Source organism: Cyprinodon tularosa, unplaced genomic scaffold (genome assembly GCF_016077235.1).
Source record: "Cyprinodon tularosa strain WSP-4 unplaced genomic scaffold, ASM1607723v1 ctg1038, whole genome shotgun sequence".
NCBI classification, from domain to species: domain Eukaryota; kingdom Metazoa; phylum Chordata; class Actinopteri; order Cyprinodontiformes; family Cyprinodontidae; genus Cyprinodon; species Cyprinodon tularosa.
In genome coordinates, this window is record NW_024037825.1 from 88,170 (window position 1) to 106,002 (window position 17,833).

Here is a 17,833-nt window from a genome sequence, read left to right on the forward strand (position 1 = left end):
CTCTTCTGTTCAGAGAAATATTGGGCTGTAAATAGAAAAGTTTAATCAGCTGGACCTGCAGACTGCTGCAGCTATCGAACGTTAGCTAACCTGATAATCATAAGATTAGAAGTCAATGTTTAACTCAGTCCTGCTGGTTTAAAGGAACAGCTTTGTTTGTATCCAGGTAGATATTAAAATATAGAGCAGATAATTATTTGAACCTGTCCTGCTTAATCATCCACTGTAACAATGGAAGGAATCAATCAACTGCATTGAAATCTTTCAGCGCGTTTCTTTTCTGAGCTTCTATTGTTTTCTGTGCTTTACTCTAAATCATCCATAACGTGATATTTTGATAGATTTCTGTCTGAGTAATGATTGACTGTAGCCCCCCCCCCCCCCCCCCCCCCCCCGTCCTGGAAACAACCGTTGCATTGGGATACCTTTACCTCCAGGAAGCGCAGACCTTGGCCACGCCCCTCCTATCCTAGAGAAACACGCCCACTTTCTGCTCAGCCATGATGTCAGACAGAAGATCGAGACAAACTTTTGCTGTTTTTTAGCTAAAGTAGGAAAATTTGTTCATCGTAAACTCTTTTCAGTTTCCTACTTTTAAGGTGAAACAGAATTTATTCCAATTAACTGTAACAGGACAATTAATAAGGATTAAATCTTACAGAGAAAAAACTCCTGCTCCTCAAGCTTGGCCTCCCCTCCATCAGCAGAAGGAAAAAGACCCTAAAACTAAAACCGTCCCGCTTCGGCTCCGTCCGTCTGTCTGTCTGTCTAATGTCCAGGATTCTTATTTTCTCCCCCAGATCAGAGGATGCCCATATAAGGAAACCGAATGACCCTGCATGGGTCTGACTGTATCCGTACCGTTCAGAACCAAGACCCGACCCGTTACCCTGGGCTGGGACGGCACTGATCACTAAGAGACACGCAGCCTTTATAACAGCTTTTCATGCCTTCTTTTCAGGATCAGTCTGTAAGCTTGAACAGTTTGTTAGTCGTATGTGCTGAAAGCGATGAAGCAGTGGTGTTCTACATGTTTCCCTGGTTTCACTCTGCTGTTAATGGATCATTAACAGCAGCTGAGTCGTTAACGATCCATTAACAGCATCATGTGGAGGCAATAATTCAGTGTTTTCATCCAACTGTTTCGGAGGGCGGACGCATTTGGTGCGGAGCTCGCCGAGGACCTTCAGCTCCTGAAAGGAAGCGGTTTCTGTCTTCCTCCATGAAAGCTGTCTGTAGTTCACAGAAGATCTGACCCGAAGCATGAATGAGACTTTTAAAGTTTAGCTACTGACTGGACTAAAACCAAGTCAGCATCTAAGAAGTTACTGCAGAGGTGCTTCCTGGACACAAAGCAACTATTCCAAAGTATTAGTGCCACATGCTGCTGCAGCTGCTGCAGAAAGCCTTTAGCTAGCTGTTAATACGCCCTGAAAGCACTTTGGAAGCTTCATGTTGACTAACCGTCTGCTAACACACCCAGTTCCACTGCAGAGGGAGGAAAGATGACTCCTACACATGATATGAACATTTTAGCAGAGATATTGTTTAAGGCGAAGTTTTTGCAGCCATCTGAACTCAGATCTGCTTTATTCCTGACTGGCATTACGTCCTCCTGCAAAGATGAGCAGTAAGACAGGTAAACCTGCTGGTTGAAGATAAAGCTCTGAACCACGTTGGCTTTTTCACTGCAGACTTTAAAGGAATAGTACACCCAAAACATGATTAGCCTTCATTTTCTACTCACCCCCATGCTGAACAACACTCTGGAGTACTTTTTTGATATCTCAAATGCATCTGGAGATCTGGGAGGCTTCTTGCTGTCTGCTGACATTCAAATAATGGAGGTCTATGGCGCCCGAGGCAGAAAGGTCCATAAAAGTCCACAAAAAACGTGTCAATATTCCTCCATACTGCTCGTCCAATGTATTCCAAGTGTCCTGAGTGGGTAGCGTCCAGAATTTACTCGAAACGAAGTCATTTAGAATGTTTTTAGAGCATAAACAGTAGTGTATAGGATTTCCTGAAAGCGCGTTCACGAGTCTACGCGCTCACGAGTCTACGGAAACTCTTCAGCAATCCCTCACACTAAGCATGCTTGTAGCGACAGTGGAGAGGAAAAACTCCCTTTGAACAAGAAGAAACCTCCAGCAGAACCAGGCTCAGTGTGAGCGGCCATCTGCTGAGGCCCACTGGGTTCAAGGAGACAGAAGCAGATAAAGAACATAGAAGCTCTGATCTATAAATACTTTCTATGTTAGAACAGCTAACGGTAAACTAGCTCCACAGGCGGCCCTGAGTGTGAAAGAAACAGTTAATCAGGTGAACTCTGAGCCAGTTTCTAGGTTAAAAAATAAAGCTGTGATTTAGAATAAGCTGCCTGGTTTCACAGCAGGGTTGCTGTAGTTTTTAAATGTAGCGCCGACATGAAGATGAAAACCTGAACAGGAAGTGTGAAGGAAAGGTGGAGCTATGCGGTTCTCATGATGACTTCAGTCTCCTTTTCCCAGTTTAATTCATTTCAATCATTTGTATCCGGCGGTAGTTACTGGAGAATCTCACTGATAGTTTCTGTTTCTCTATAGCCTGTCATGAAATAAAGTGGAGAATCTTCCAGTAAAACCTTTAAGGCTCCCGTCACGCCTCGCTGATCTAACCAGCGTCTGCCTGACGTCCCAGAATCTCCTAAACTCTGGCAGACGCTGAACTTTATATGGATTCTTTCTATTCTGGGCGTAAACATAGAGTATTCATAATGAGTCCAGAACTTCTGTCCAATGACAGCCTAACTTCTGCATAATGCACGGCAGCATGATGCCCAGGAAATGATGCACAGTGTCCTGAGGGGGGCAGCGATGCGCCTTTATACCAAAACGCTGCCAATACGCCATTATACAGTAGCTGGAAGTTAGAAACACGTTCAGCGCTCGTCTGGAACACGTCAGATACGCTGATAAGTTGGAGAGAAGTTCTGGATAAGTTACGCAGAAGTTAGTCAGAGGTTTAGGATCAGCTAGACGCCACGACTGATGAGGAACTGATGCTGAACGGATGTCAACCATCAGATAACTGACCTGGAACTGATGGACCACGGATGGCGGATGCTGGCGTACGGCGGGACATTTTGAGCATCCTCAAAACTTCTTGTCATATTTGTGCTGGAGGTTTCTTCCTGTTCAAAGGGAGTTTTTCCTCTCCACTGTCGCTACAAGCATGCTTAGTGTGAGGGATTGCTGAAGAGTCAATGAGTCGATGCAATCAGCTGGTTTTCCTTAGATAGAAAACTTTGAATCAATCTGACTGGATGATCTGGTTGAACTGGAAAGTGACCTGAGATGATGTGAATTGGAGCTATAGAAATAAACTGAATAGAATTGAACTGAATAGTATTTTCTGCATGTCTACTTGTGCTAGCATGTTTCAGTGTACTTCAGTCTACTCATAACTTACAGAAAACGTACCCATAACTTTCACCACTAAACCAGCGTATTTGGCAGATATTTCGTACGTCAGACATTCGCTGGTCTAAATCGTCAAGGTCTGTCATCGGCTTTAAATCCGAGGTCAGGAGGTCACAGCGTGCCAGAGAACGGGTTAGAATCTGTGCCTTGTTTCCTGTAATGTATAGAAAGTGTTGATGCGTGACATGATGTGTGTGCTGCAGGGTTCAGAGCGGATTTTAATCTGTTCCATTTGTCCAACAGGTGGCCGAGGCTGATGCCAATCCTGAATGCAGAGAAGGTAACCAAGAAGATCCTCCATGCTGTCCTCACAGACCAAACCTACCTCATGCTGCCTAAGAGCATGTACCTAATGGTTGCTCTGAAGAAGTGAGTTTTTACTTTAGCATCCTACTTTTAAAGGAAGGATCTAGATGGGAATATTGGAGGAGTTTGAAAATGTTTTCTATCGATGAGGAATTCCATCCAGAAAGAAGCTGCTTCCTCTCTGCTGGTTTCCACATCTTCAGCTGATATCAGACGTTACACTGAGTTTATCCGCTTTGACGACGGTTCCTAAAACCCAGAACAAACTGCGTACGACTTTTTAAGTCCGATCCGATTGTTTTCCATGTCCCTCAGCCTGCATATAGAGCAGCTCTGACCAGGCAGGCTGAGCAGATTCTTCAGGTTTCGCTCTCTGTGCTACAAACACATTAATTCCCACATTTAGCTTGGAACTGATCAGGAAACATTTATTAAAATAAATAAATAAAAGCTGCTGGTGCATTCTATAAAGCAAAGCTCTACTTTTAACTGGTGTTCAGATGCAGGTGGTTCTTCTCACACCAGTCCACAAAGTTCATGATAAATATATTCAAGAACATTTTTAGTTTTTACTACTTTTTGGTTCCCAGTTCCTTTATCATGATGATGTTTAAGTTCTTAAATCCGTCTTCAATCAAAGACACGTCATGGTTTCCTGACAGCTGATTGGCTGATGGTCCACCATGAAAGCTAGCCGGCCCGTAGCGGGTTAGCCGATCAGATTACGTTACCATGGAGCTAAGTCAGGCTTAAACCTGAAGTTATCTGGTGATCCCAGTGATCCTGCTCCATGGTTTAGGGACTCCTGTTGATCTGCGCTTTAGAAAGCTGTGGTTCCTCTAATGTTCAGGAAGGATTCGCCCAGACTGGGTTCCTGGCTGCCAGGCCTCGGTCCTTACAGGTCTACTGGCTCTAGATCTAGGTTAGGCTTAATTATGCTCTGATAGAACAGAATACAATAGAATAATGGTTAGGTTGGGATTAGTTATGCTATGCTAATGGTTAGGTTGGGATTAGTTATGCTCTGCTAATGGTTAGGTTGGGATTAGTTACGCTATGCTAATGGTTAGGTTGGGATTAGTTATGCTCCGCTAATGGTTAGGTTGGGATTAGTTATGCTATGCTAATGGTTAGGTTGGGATTAGTTATGCTCTGCTAATGGTTAGGTTGGGATCAGTTACGCTATGCTAATGGTTAGGTTGGGATTAGTTACGCTATGCTAATGGTTAGGTTGGGATTAGTTACCCTATGCTAATGGTTAGGTTGGGATTAGTTACGCTATGCTAATGGTTAGGTTGGGATTAGTTATGCTCTGCTAATGGTTAGGTTGGGATTAGTTATGCTCTGCTAATGGTTAGGTTGGGATTAGTTATGCTCCGCTAATGGTTAGGTTGGGATTAGTTATGCTATGCTAATGGTTAGGTTGGGATCAGTTACGCTATGCTAATGGTTAGGTTGGGATTAGTTACGCTATGCTAATGGTTAGGTTGGGATTAGTTACGCTATGCTAATGGTTAGGTTGGGATTAGTTACGCTATGCTAATGGTTAGGTTGGGATCAGTTACGCTATGCTAATGGTTAGGTTGGGATTAGTTACGCTATGCTAATGGTTAGGTTGGGATTAGTTACGCTATGCTAATGGTTAGGTTGGGATTAGTTACCCTATGCTAATGGTTAGGTTGGGATTAGTTACGCTATGCTAATGGTTAGGTTGGGATTAGCTATGCTCTGCTAATGGTTAGGTTGGGATTAGTTACGCTATGCTAATGGTTAGGTTGGGATTAGTTACGCTATGCTAATGGTTAGGTTGGGATTAGTTACGCTATGCTAATGGTTAGGTTGGGATTAGTTACGCAATGCTAATGGTTAGGTTGGGATTAGTTACGCTATGCTAATGGTTAGGTTGGGATTAGCTATGCTCTGCTAATGGTTAGGTTGGGATTAGTTATGCTCTGCTAATGGGTAGGTTGGGATTAGTTACGCTATGCTAATGGTTAGGTTGGGATTAGCTATGCTCCGCTAATGGTTAGGTTGGGATTAGTTACGCTATGCTAATGGTTAGGTTGGGATTAGTTACGCTCTGCTAATGGTTAGGTTGGGATTAGTTATGATCTGCTAATGGTTAGGTTGGGATTAGTTATGCTCCGCTAATGGTTAGGTTGGGATTAGTTATGCTCCGCTAATGGTTAGGTTGGGATTAGCTATGCTCCGCTAATGGTTAGGTTGGGATTAGTTATGCTCCGCTAATGGTTAGGTTGGGATTAGTTATGCTCCGCTAATGGTTAGGTTGGGATTAGTTATGCTCCGCTAATGGTTAGGTTGGGATTAGTAATTATCTGCTAATGGTTAGGTTGGGATTAGTCATGCTCTGCTAATGGTTAGGTTGGGATTAGCTATGCTCTGCTAATGGTTAGGTTGGGATTAGTTATGCTCTGCTAATGGTTAGGTTGGGATTAGTAATTCTCTACTAATGGTTAGGTTGGGATTAGTTGTGCTCCGCTAATGGTTAGGTTGGGATTAGTTATGCTCTGCTAATGGTTAGGTTGGGATTAGTAATTCTCTACTAATGGTTAGGTTGGGATTAGTAATTCTCTGCTAATGGTTAGGTTGGGATTAGTAATGCTCCGCTAATGGTTAGGTTGGGATTAGTAATTCTCTACTAATGGTTAGGTTGGGATTAGTTATGCTATGCTAATGGTTAGGTTGGGATTAGTTATGCTATGCTAATGGTTAGGTTGGGATTAGTTATGCTATGCTAATGGTTAGGTTGGGATTAGTAATGCTCCGCTAGTGGTTAGGTTGGGATTAGTTATGCTCCGCTAATGGTTAGGTTGGGATTAGCTATGCTCTGCTAATGGTTAGGTTGGGATTAGTAATGCTCCGCTAATGGTTAGGTTGGGATTAGTAATGCTCCGCTAATGGTTAGGTTGGGATTAGTTATGCTCCGCTAATGGTTAGGTTGGGATTAGCTATGCTCTGCTAATGGTTAGGTTGGGATTAGTTATGATCTGCTAATGGTTAGGTTGGGATTAGTTATGATCTGCTAATGGTTAGGTTGGGATTAGTTATGCTCCGCTAATGGTTAGGTTGGGATTAGTTATGCTCCGCTAATGGTTAGGTTGGGATTAGCTATGCTCTGCTAATGGTTAGGTTGGGATTAGTTATGCTCCGCTAATGGTTAGGTTGGGATTAGTCATGCTCTGCTAATGGTTAGGTTGGGATTAGCTATGCTCTGCTAATGGTTAGGTTGGGATTAGTTATGCTCTTCTAATGGTTAGGTTGGGATTAGTAATTCTCTACTAATGGTTAGGTTGGGATTAGTTGTGCTCCGCTAATGGTTAGGTTGGGATTAGTTATGCTCCGCTAATGGTTAGGTTGGGATTAGTAATGCTCCGCTAATGGTTAGGTTGGGATTAGTTATGCTCCGCTAATGGTTAGGTTGGGATTAGTAATTCTCTACTAATGGTTAGGTTGGGATTAGTAATTCTCTGCTAATGGTTAGGTTGGGATTAGTAATGCTCCGCTAATGGTTAGGTTGGGATTAGTTATGCTCCGCTAATGGTTAGGTTGGGATTAGTAATTCTCTACTAATGGTTAGGTTGGGATTAGTTATGCTATGCTAATGGTTAGGTTGGGATTAGTTATGCTATGCTAATGGTTAGGTTGGGATTAGTAATGCTCCGCTAGTGGTTAGGTTGGGATTAGTTATGCTCCGCTAATGGTTAGGTTGGGATTAGCTATGCTCTGCTAATGGTTAGGTTGGGATTAGTAATGCTCCGCTAATGGTTAGGTTGGGATTAGTAATGCTCCGCTAATGGTTAGGTTGGGATTAGTTATGCTCCGCTAATGGTTAGGTTGGGATTAGTAATTCTCTACTAATGGTTAGGTTGGGATTAGTTATGCTATGCTAATGGTTAGGTTGGGATTAGTTATGCTATGCTAATGGTTAGGTTGGGATTAGTAATGCTCCGCTAATGGTTAGGTTGGGATTAGTTATGCTCCGCTAATGGTTAGGTTGGGATTAGCTATGCTCTGCTAATGGTTAGGTTGGGATTAGTTATGCTATGCTAATGGTTAGGTTGTGATTAGTTATGCTATGCTAATGGTTAGGTTGGGATTAGTTATGCTATGCTAATGGTTAGGTTGGGATTAGTAATTCTCTACTAATGGTTAGGTTGGGATTAGTTATGCTCTGCTAATGGTTAGGTTGGGATTAGTTACGCTATGCTAATGGTTAGGTTGGGATTAGTTATGCTATGCTAATGGTTAGGTTGGGATTAGTTATGCTCTGCTAATGGTTAGGTTGGGATTAGTTATGCTCTGCTAATGGTTAGGTTGGGATTAGTTATGCTATGCTAATGGTTAGGTTGGGATTAGTTATGCTATGCTAATGGTTAGGTTGGGATTAGTAATGCTCCGCTAGTGGTTAGGTTGGGATTAGTTATGCTCTGCTAATGGTTAGGTTGGGATTAGTTACGCTATGCTAATGGTTAGGTTGGGATTAGTTATGCTATGCTAATGGTTAGGTTGGGATTAGTTATGCTATGCTAGTGGTTAGGTTTATGGTTATTGCCAGTGTTGGGTTATTGACAGGGTTGTTAACGTAATGTCAGTGGAGGTCAATGGGAATCATTAGTCTCATTATGATTCTCATTATGAACAGGAAGCAGGAAATCTCCCTCCTCTCACCTGTTGGTCGCTTCTAGAGTCGCTAACAAACTTTAAAAGGCTTTGAATAGTTTTAACAGTAACAGCTAATAGCTTTTTATAGAATCAAACAATGAAACCGATTTAAGTAAATCAATAAAGCAAAGTACCTGGCTGTCGGTGGACATTAAAACAGCAACGAGTTTCTGCTGAACCGCTCCACATCGGTTCATCTCCATGGCAACAAGTCAATCTCCATTATGGGATAAAGAAACACGAGGAACACATCCACATGAGAAGTGATTAATTTTAATCTCAGCCATTTATTGTGTTAAAAAGACTTTGTCACATCCTTTATGTTTTCATCAAAGCTATTGTGTTTAGGCTGCTAACAGTGTTTTGTTTCTGCTGCCATTCTTTGCTGCCTCTCTGCAGACATTCTTTGTTATTGATGTTTATTAGTCACTGAAAAGCTGCTAACATGCTTTGATTTATGAAGAAACAAGCAAACAATAATTCACAACCAAGATTGTTTGTAAAACTGTTTTAGAAAAGCTGGTGAGATTGCTGCCAGCCTTAAACATTCTTTATGGATGGATGTTTCTACATAGAAAAACCTAAACAGAAGTCACAAACTATGCCGTAAAAATATAAACCAGTTTGGTGGTTCTTTATTTGCACCAAATGAAAACAGATTTATAAATAGAAAATGACACCAGGTCAATATAAAAATCAGACAGATGTTTAAACCATTTAAACAATCCAGATCCCGTTCAGACCTAAACTACCTCTGCTAACTTGAAGAGCGATCCATACGGACGTGCTGATTGGTCACCAGGGTCGGCTTTAGGCAGGGAGGGGAAAGACGGAGCATTTATGGAAAAACACATCGGACAGAGAGTAGATATGGCTGCAGGAACATGTGCAGGAAAGGCTTAGCAATACAGAGTACAGAACCAACTGGTTCAGCTGTAGGTTCTGGTGGTTCAGCTGTAGGTTCTGATGGTTCAGCTGTAGGTTCTGGTGGTTCAGCTGTAGGTTCTGGTGGTTCAGCTGTAGGTTCTGGTGGTTCAGCTGTAGGTTCTGGTGGTTCAGCTGTAGGTTCTGATGGTTCAGCTGTTGGTTCTGGTGGTTCAGCTGTAGGTTCTGATGGTTCAGCTGTAGGTTCTGGTGGTTCAGCTGTAGGTTCTGGTGGTTCAGCTGTAGGTTCTGGTGGTTCAGCTGTAGGTTCTGGTGGTTCAGCTGTAGGTTCTGATGGTTCAGCTGTTGGTTCTGGTGGTTCAGCTGTAGGTTCTGGTGGTTCAGCTGTAGGTTCTGGTGGTTCAGCTGTAGGTTCTGGTGGTTCAGCTGTAGATTCTGGTGGTTCAGCTGTAGGTTCTGGTGGTTCAGCTGTAGGTTCTGATGGTTCAGCTGTAGGTTCTGGTGGTTCAGCTGTAGGTTCTGATGGTTCAGCTGTTGGTTCTGGTGGTTCAGCTGTAGGTTCTGGTGGTTCAGCTGTAGGTTCTGGTGGTTCAGCTGTAGGTTCTGGTGGTTCAGCTGTAGGTTCTGGTGGTTCAGCTGTAGATTCTGGTGGTTCAGCTGTAGGTTCTGGTGGTTCAGCTGTAGGTTCTGATGGTTCAGCTGTAGGTTCTGGTGGTTCAGCTGTAGGTTCTGATGGTTCAGCTGTTGGTTCTGGTGGTTCAGCTGTAGGTTCTGGTGGTTCAGCTGTAGGTTCTGGTGGTTCAGCTGTAGGTTCTGGTGGTTCAGCTGTAGGTTCTGGTGGTTCAGCTGTAGGTTCTGGTGGTTCAGCTGTAGGTTCTGGTGGTTCAGCTGTAGGTTCTGATGGTTCAGCTGTAGGTTCTGGTGGTTCAGCTGTAGGTTCTGATGGTTCAGCTGTAGGTTCTGGTGGTTCAGCTGTAGGTTCTGGTGGTTCAGCTGTAGGTTCTGATGGTTCAGCTGTAGGTTCTGGTGGTTCAGCTGTAGGTTCTGGTGGTTCAGCTGTAGGTTCTGGTGGTTCAGCTGTAGGTTCTGGTGGTTCAGCTGTAGGTTCTGGTGGTTCAGCTGTAGGTTCTGATGGTTCAGCTGTAGGTTCTGGTGGTTCAGCTGTAGGTTCTGGTGGTTCAGCTGTAGGTTCTGGTGGTTCAGCTGTAGGTTCTGGTGGTTCAGCTGTAGGTTCTGATGGTTCAGCTGTAGGTTCTGATGGTTCAGCTGTAGGTTCTGGTGGTTCAGCTGTAGGTTCTGATGGTTCAGCTGTAGGTTCTGATGGTTCAGCTGTAGGTTCTGATGGTTCAGCTGTAGGTTCTGATGGTTCAGCTGTAGGTTCTGATGGTTCAGCTGTAGGTTCTGATGGTTCAGCTGTAGGTTCTGATGGTTCAGCTGTAGGTTCTGGTGGTTCAGCTGTAGGTTCTGGTGGTTCAGCTGTAGGTTCTGGTGGTTCAGCTGTAGGTTCTGGTGGTTCAGCTGTAGGTTCTGGTGGTTCAGCTGTAGGTTCTGATGGTTCAGCTGTAGGTTCTGATGGTTCAGCTGTAGGTTCTGGTGGTTCAGCTGTAGGTTCTGGTGGTTCAGCTGTAGGTTCTGGTGGTTCAGCTGTAGGTTCTGATGGTTCAGCTGTAGGTTCTGATGGTTCAGCTGTAGGTTCTGATGGTTCAGCTGTAGGTTCTGGTGGTTCAGCTGTAGGTTCTGGTGGTTCAGCTGTAGGTTCTGGTGGTTCAGCTGTAGGTTCTGGTGGTTCAGCTGTAGGTTCTGATGGTTCAGCTGTAGGTTCTGGTGGTTCAGCTGTAGATTCTGGTGGTTCAGCTGTAGGTTCTGATGGTTCAGCTGTAGGTTCTGGTGGTTCAGCTGTAGGTTCTGGTGGTTCAGCTGTAGGTTCTGATGGTTCAGCTGTAGGTTCTGGTGGTTCAGCTGTAGGTTCTGATGGTTCAGCTGTAGGTTCTGGTGGTTCAGCTGTAGGTTCTGATGGTTCAGCTGTAGGTTCTGGTGGTTCAGCTGTAGGTTCTGGTGGTTCAGCTGTAGGTTCTGATGGTTCAGCTGTAGGTTCTGGTAGTTCAGCTGTAGGTTCTGATGGTTCAGCTGTAGGTTCTGATGGTTCAGCTGTAGGTTCTGGTGGTTCAGCTGTAGGTTCTGGTGGTTCAGCTGTAGGTTCTGATGGTTCAGCTGTAGGTTCTGGTGGTTCAGCTGTAGGTTCTGGTGGTTCAGCTGTAGGTTCTGGTGGTTCAGCTGTAGGTTCTGATGGTTCAGCTGTAGGTTCTGATGGTTCAGCTGTAGGTTCTGGTGGTTCAGCTGTAGGTTCTGGTGGTTCAGCTGTAGGTTCTGATGGTTCAGCTGTAGGTTCTGGTGGTTCAGCTGTAGGTTCTGGTGGTTCAGCTGTAGGTTCTGGTGGTTCAGCTGTAGGTTCTGGTGGTTCAGCTGTAGGTTCTGGTGGTTCAGCTGTAGGTTCTGATGGTTCAGCTGTAGGTTCTGATGGTTCAGCTGTAGGTTCTGGTGGTTCAGCTGTAGGTTCTGATGGTTCAGCTGTAGGTTCTGGTGGTTCAGCTGTAGGTTCTGATGGTTCAGCTGTAGGTTCTGGTGGTTCAGCTGTAGGTTCTGATGGTTCAGCTGTAGGTTCCGGTGGTTCAGCTGTAGGTTCTGATGGTTCAGCTGTAGGTTCCGGTGGTTCAGCTGTAGGTTCTGATGGTTCAGCTGTAGGTTCTGGTGGTTCAGCTGTAGGTTCTGGTGGTTCAGCTGTAGGTTCTGATGGTTCAGCTGTAGGTTCTGGTGGTTCAGCTGTAGGTTCTGGTGGTTCAGCTGTAGGTTCTGATGGTTCAGCTGTAGGTTCTGGTGGTTCAGCTGTAGGTTCTGGTGGTTCAGCTGTAGGTTCTGGTGGTTCAGCTGTAGGTTCTGATGGTTCAGCTGTAGGTTCTGATGGTTCAGCTGTAGGTTCTGGTGGTTCAGCTGTAGGTTCTGGTGGTTCAGCTGTAGGTTCTGATGGTTCAGCTGTAGGTTCTGGTGGTTCAGCTGTAGGTTCTGGTGGTTCAGCTGTAGGTTCTGGTGGTTCAGCTGTAGGTTCTGGTGGTTCAGCTGTAGGTTCTGGTGGTTCAGCTGTAGGTTCTGGTGGTTCAGCTGTAGGTTCTGATGGTTCAGCTGTAGGTTCTGATGGTTCAGCTGTAGGTTCTGGTGGTTCAGCTGTAGGTTCTGATGGTTCAGCTGTAGGTTCTGGTGGTTCAGCTGTAGGTTCTGATGGTTCAGCTGTAGGTTCTGGTGGTTCAGCTGTAGGTTCTGATGGTTCAGCTGTAGGTTCTGGTGGTTCAGCTGTAGGTTCTGATGGTTCAGCTGTAGGTTCCGGTGGTTCAGCTGTAGGTTCTGATGGTTCAGCTGTAGGTTCTGGTGGTTCAGCTGTAGGTTCTGGTGGTTCAGCTGTAGGTTCTGGTGGTTCAGCTGTAGGTTCTGATGGTTCAGCTGTAGGTTCTGGTGGTTCAGCTGTAGGTTCTGATGGTTCAGCTGTAGGTTCTGGTGGTTCAGCTGTAGGTTCTGGTGGTTCAGCTGTAGGTTCTGATGGTTCAGCTGTAGGTTCTGGTGGTTCAGCTGTAGGTTCTGGTGGTTCAGCTGTAGGTTCTGGTGGTTCAGCTGTAGGTTCTGATGGTTCAGCTGTAGGTTCTGATGGTTCAGCTGTAGGTTCTGGTGGTTCAGCTGTAGGTTCTGGTGGTTCAGCTGTAGGTTCTGATGGTTCAGCTGTAGGTTCTGGTGGTTCAGCTGTAGGTTCTGGTGGTTCAGCTGTAGGTTCTGGTGGTTCAGCTGTAGGTTCTGGTGGTTCAGCTGTAGGTTCTGGTGGTTCAGCTGTAGGTTCTGATGGTTCAGCTGTAGGTTCTGATGGTTCAGCTGTAGGTTCTGGTGGTTCAGCTGTAGGTTCTGATGGTTCAGCTGTAGGTTCTGGTGGTTCAGCTGTAGGTTCTGATGGTTCAGCTGTAGGTTCTGGTGGTTCAGCTGTAGGTTCTGATGGTTCAGCTGTAGGTTCCGGTGGTTCAGCTGTAGGTTCTGATGGTTCAGCTGTAGGTTCCGGTGGTTCAGCTGTAGGTTCTGATGGTTCAGCTGTAGGTTCTGGTGGTTCAGCTGTAGGTTCTGGTGGTTCAGCTGTAGGTTCTGATGGTTCAGCTGTAGGTTCTGGTGGTTCAGCTGTAGGTTCTGGTGGTTCAGCTGTAGGTTCTGATGGTTCAGCTGTAGGTTCTGGTGGTTCAGCTGTAGGTTCTGGTGGTTCAGCTGTAGGTTCTGGTGGTTCAGCTGTAGGTTCTGATGGTTCAGCTGTAGGTTCTGATGGTTCAGCTGTAGGTTCTGGTGGTTCAGCTGTAGGTTCTGGTGGTTCAGCTGTAGGTTCTGATGGTTCAGCTGTAGGTTCTGGTGGTTCAGCTGTAGGTTCTGGTGGTTCAGCTGTAGGTTCTGGTGGTTCAGCTGTAGGTTCTGGTGGTTCAGCTGTAGGTTCTGGTGGTTCAGCTGTAGGTTCTGGTGGTTCAGCTGTAGGTTCTGATGGTTCAGCTGTAGGTTCTGATGGTTCAGCTGTAGGTTCTGGTGGTTCAGCTGTAGGTTCTGATGGTTCAGCTGTAGGTTCTGGTGGTTCAGCTGTAGGTTCTGATGGTTCAGCTGTAGGTTCTGGTGGTTCAGCTGTAGGTTCTGATGGTTCAGCTGTAGGTTCTGGTGGTTCAGCTGTAGGTTCTGATGGTTCAGCTGTAGGTTCCGGTGGTTCAGCTGTAGGTTCTGATGGTTCAGCTGTAGGTTCTGGTGGTTCAGCTGTAGGTTCTGGTGGTTCAGCTGTAGGTTCTGGTGGTTCAGCTGTAGGTTCTGGTGGTTCAGCTGTAGGTTCTGGTGGTTCAGCTGTAGGTTCTGGTGGTTCAGCTGTAGGTTCTGGTGGTTCAGCTGTAGGTTCTGGTGGTTCAGCTGTAGGTTCTGGTGGTTCAGCTGTAGGTTCTGGTGGTTCAGCTGTAGGTTCTGGTGGTTCAGCTGTAGGTTCTGATGGTTCAGCTGTAGGTTCTGGTGGTTCAGCTGTAGGTTCTGGTGGTTCAGCTGTAGGTTCTGGTGGTTCAGCTGTAGGTTCTGGTGGTTCAGCTGTAGGTTCTGGTGGTTCAGCTGTAGGTTCTGGTGGTTCAGCTGTAGGTTCTGATGGTTCAGCTGTAGGTTCTGGTGGTTCAGCTGTAGGTTCTGGTGGTTCAGCTGTAGGTTCTGGTGGTTCAGCTGTAGGTTCTGATGGTTCAGCTGTAGGTTCTGATGGTTCAGCTGTAGGTTCCGGTGGTTCAGCTGTAGGTTCCGGTGGTTCAGCTGTAGGTTCCGGTGGTTCAGCTGTAGGTTCTGGTGGTTCAGCTGTAGGTTCTGGTGGTTCAGCTGTAGGTTCTGATGGTTCAGCTGTAGGTTCTGATGGTTCAGCTGTAGGTTCTGGTGGTTCAGCTGTAGGTTCTGGTGGTTCAGCTGTAGGTTCTGATGGTTCAGCTGTAGGTTCTGATGGTTCAGCTGTAGGTTCTGGTGGTTCAGCTGTAGGTTCTGGTGGTTCAGCTGTAGGTTCTGGTGGTTCAGCTGTAGGTTCTGGTGGTTCAGCTGTAGGTTCCGGTGGTTCAGCTGTAGGTTCCGGTGGTTCAGCTGTAGGTTCCGGTGGTTCAGCTGTAGGTTCTGGTGGTTCAGCTGTAGGTTCTGGTGGTTCAGCTGTAGGTTCTGGTGGTTCAGCTGTAGGTTCTGGTGGTTCAGCTGTAGGTTCCGGTGGTTCAGCTGTAGGTTCTGGTGGTTCAGCTGTAGGTTCCGGTGGTTCAGCTGTAGGTTCCGATGGTTCAGCTGTAGGTTCTGATGGTTCAGCTGTAGGTTCTGATGGTTCAGCTGTAGGTTCTGATGGTTCAGCTGTAGGTTCTGGTGGTTCAGCTGTAGGTTCTGGTGGTTCAGCTGTAGGTTCTGATGGTTCAGCTGTAGGTTCTGATTGGACGGTCAGAGTGCTGCTGATGTCATACGTCTCGTGTGCTTACGGTCTTTGAGAAGAACGCAGGTCTGCAAACCGACGGTGAGGGAATCTGCTGCCTTAATACAGCATCTTTCTTCTCTTGGGTCACGTTAGAACGGTTATGATATCAGGATGATTAATTCACAGCAATCTTTGAATTGGTCTCATGTTTGTTCGTTCGTTTGGTCGTCAGACTCTCAGCCTGGATGTCTGAAAAAGAAAGAGACATTAGAGACATAAGTGGCTCCATGAAGCAGCAGATCCACTTCAGGATCCTCCTCCACATTTTAAATAACTTTGGAAAGTATATTAGTTTTATAAAAACTGCTGATAAAATAAAACATACAACTTATATATTATTATCATCATCAAAAAGAAATAAATATATATACATCCAAGCTGATAATAATTGTAAATCTGTGTGTTTTTAATGGATTGATTGATGCTGTTTGACTCATGCATCCAAATAATTGAACAGGAAGCTGAGATGCAAGAAGAAGTGAAGGAAACAAACATCTGAAATAAACATTTTGTCCATCAGTTGCACTAATAGTTCACACTCGTCTTTTCACCAGAGTAAAATACCGTTCAAATGAGAAAAGTTATTTCTGGACATTTTGATGGAAACACAATAAAAATAATTTTAAAACCGACTAAAAGGTGTTGAACAAAGATATTTGCAATGATGTCATCAGAGAAGTGCAGATTATAAAAGGAAGAAAATAAACTTCCTGTAAGTCTAGTTCATCCTGAGCAACGCGATGAAAGCAAAGGAACCATGAGGCAGATATCTGAATCAATCCAAAGCTTCTAGAAGCATCCATCCTCCTGGATGAATGAAGAAGTCGGCCAGCAGGTTGAGCTCGGCCTGCTGGGAACGCTGGGAATGTTTTAGTCGGTCAGCAGCATGGGCGTAGGTTTGCATAGGGACCATAGGGACATGTCCCTACCAAAGTTTTGAACCGACCTAATTGTCCCTACCAATAATTGGATGTGAGCAACATGTTTATAATTTCCAGCAGTAGTTGTTGCAGCAGTGGCTTCTTTTCCTCTCGCAGCTCCTCTGCCTGCTCTCTCCTGTCCCTTTCATGTAGCAGCGCATGGAACTGTGCTGCGCTGTTTAACTCTACTCTCATTGGTTGTTCTGCCTTAGGTTCCGCCTTCTCTCTCTCTGATTGGCTGTTTTCTAGTCCTGGCGTGCTTGGAGCACAAAATTTAAAATTTATTCACACTAGAATGCTGCGGTTACTACAATAAATATTACGCTACAAAACTAGTCCCAATTAAAAAAAAATTATATCATGTACACTAAAAAACAAAAACCTTTTTTTTTCTTTTATAAAGCGAAATATTCTGAGTCAGCCAGGAGTTCTGAAGACTGTTGGAAAAATGGGCAAATAAAGGCTGTAAGCCATCAACATTTCTGATTCTTATCCACAGCCAACTAAAAAAGAAAAAGTGAGGGTTTCCTTTTTACCAATATTTAGTTGCTATTACTGGTTTCATTTTTTATGACTCTTTGAGAAAGTTCAGGTATATATCAGGTATGTATATATATATATATGTATGTATATATATATATGTATGTATGTATGTATATATATGTATGTATATATATGTATGTATATATATATATGTATGTATATATATATGTATATGTATATATATATATATGTATGTATATATATATGTATATGTATATATATATATATGTATGTATATATATATGTATGTATGTATATATATATATATGTATGTATGTATATATATATATATATGTATGTATATATATATATATGTATGTATGTATATATATATAGTATTTTTACAATTTTGGTATAATTACTGATCTAAGTTGATTGCTCTATAGGGGAAAGGGACATTTATTTTACATTTATATTATGTTTTATAGTCTCCATTCTCCAATTAATGATTAATCACATACTAAATTAGTTGACGATTATTGAAATAATAAATTAATACGATTCATTTTTTCAGTCCCAGATAAAATACATGAATGGGCTACACAGAGTAACTAGAGCCCAGATGTTCAACTTTTATAGTGAAGTTAATATTTTATTGAATGTATTATTTTTGCTTGATACAGAGAGAGCATAGTAGGTAAAAAAATAAGAGTGGGGTTTAACTCTGCACAATTGTATATCTTCAAAAGAAAATACTGTATTTACCTTCTCTATTAGTCATGCAAATGAAACCATTTACAAAGTGGAAAACAGTCCTAATTCCACATTCATCAGAGCCGGTGATACTTCAAACATTGATAAACAGCATCTAATGAGTGTAGTGCTTATAAATGTTTTATTAATGTAGCAAAATGATGCTTTTCTCTTTTAACAATGAATTCGTCTTATCAGTACGGATGCCCACATCGAGCATAAAAAAGGGCATGAATATTGCAGCACCAATGACACCCGACCAATATAGTGTCCCTACCAAAGTTCAAATCAAACCTACGCCCTTGGTCAGCAGGAAT

General features: G+C 44.0%; 1 protein-coding gene across 1 annotated transcript in view; it reads left to right on the forward strand.

Annotated features, from left to right (window-relative positions):
* The window catches only part of LOC119781487 (epidermal retinol dehydrogenase 2-like), a 42,037-nt gene that overhangs the window by 19,566 nt on the left and 4,638 nt on the right, over positions 1-17,833 (forward strand). Inside the window, exon 6 of the mRNA XM_038281974.1 lies at positions 3,705-3,830. Coding sequence (XP_038137902.1) covers positions 3,705-3,830 — 126 coding nt within the window. The remainder of the gene's footprint in view (positions 1-3,704; positions 3,831-17,833) is intronic.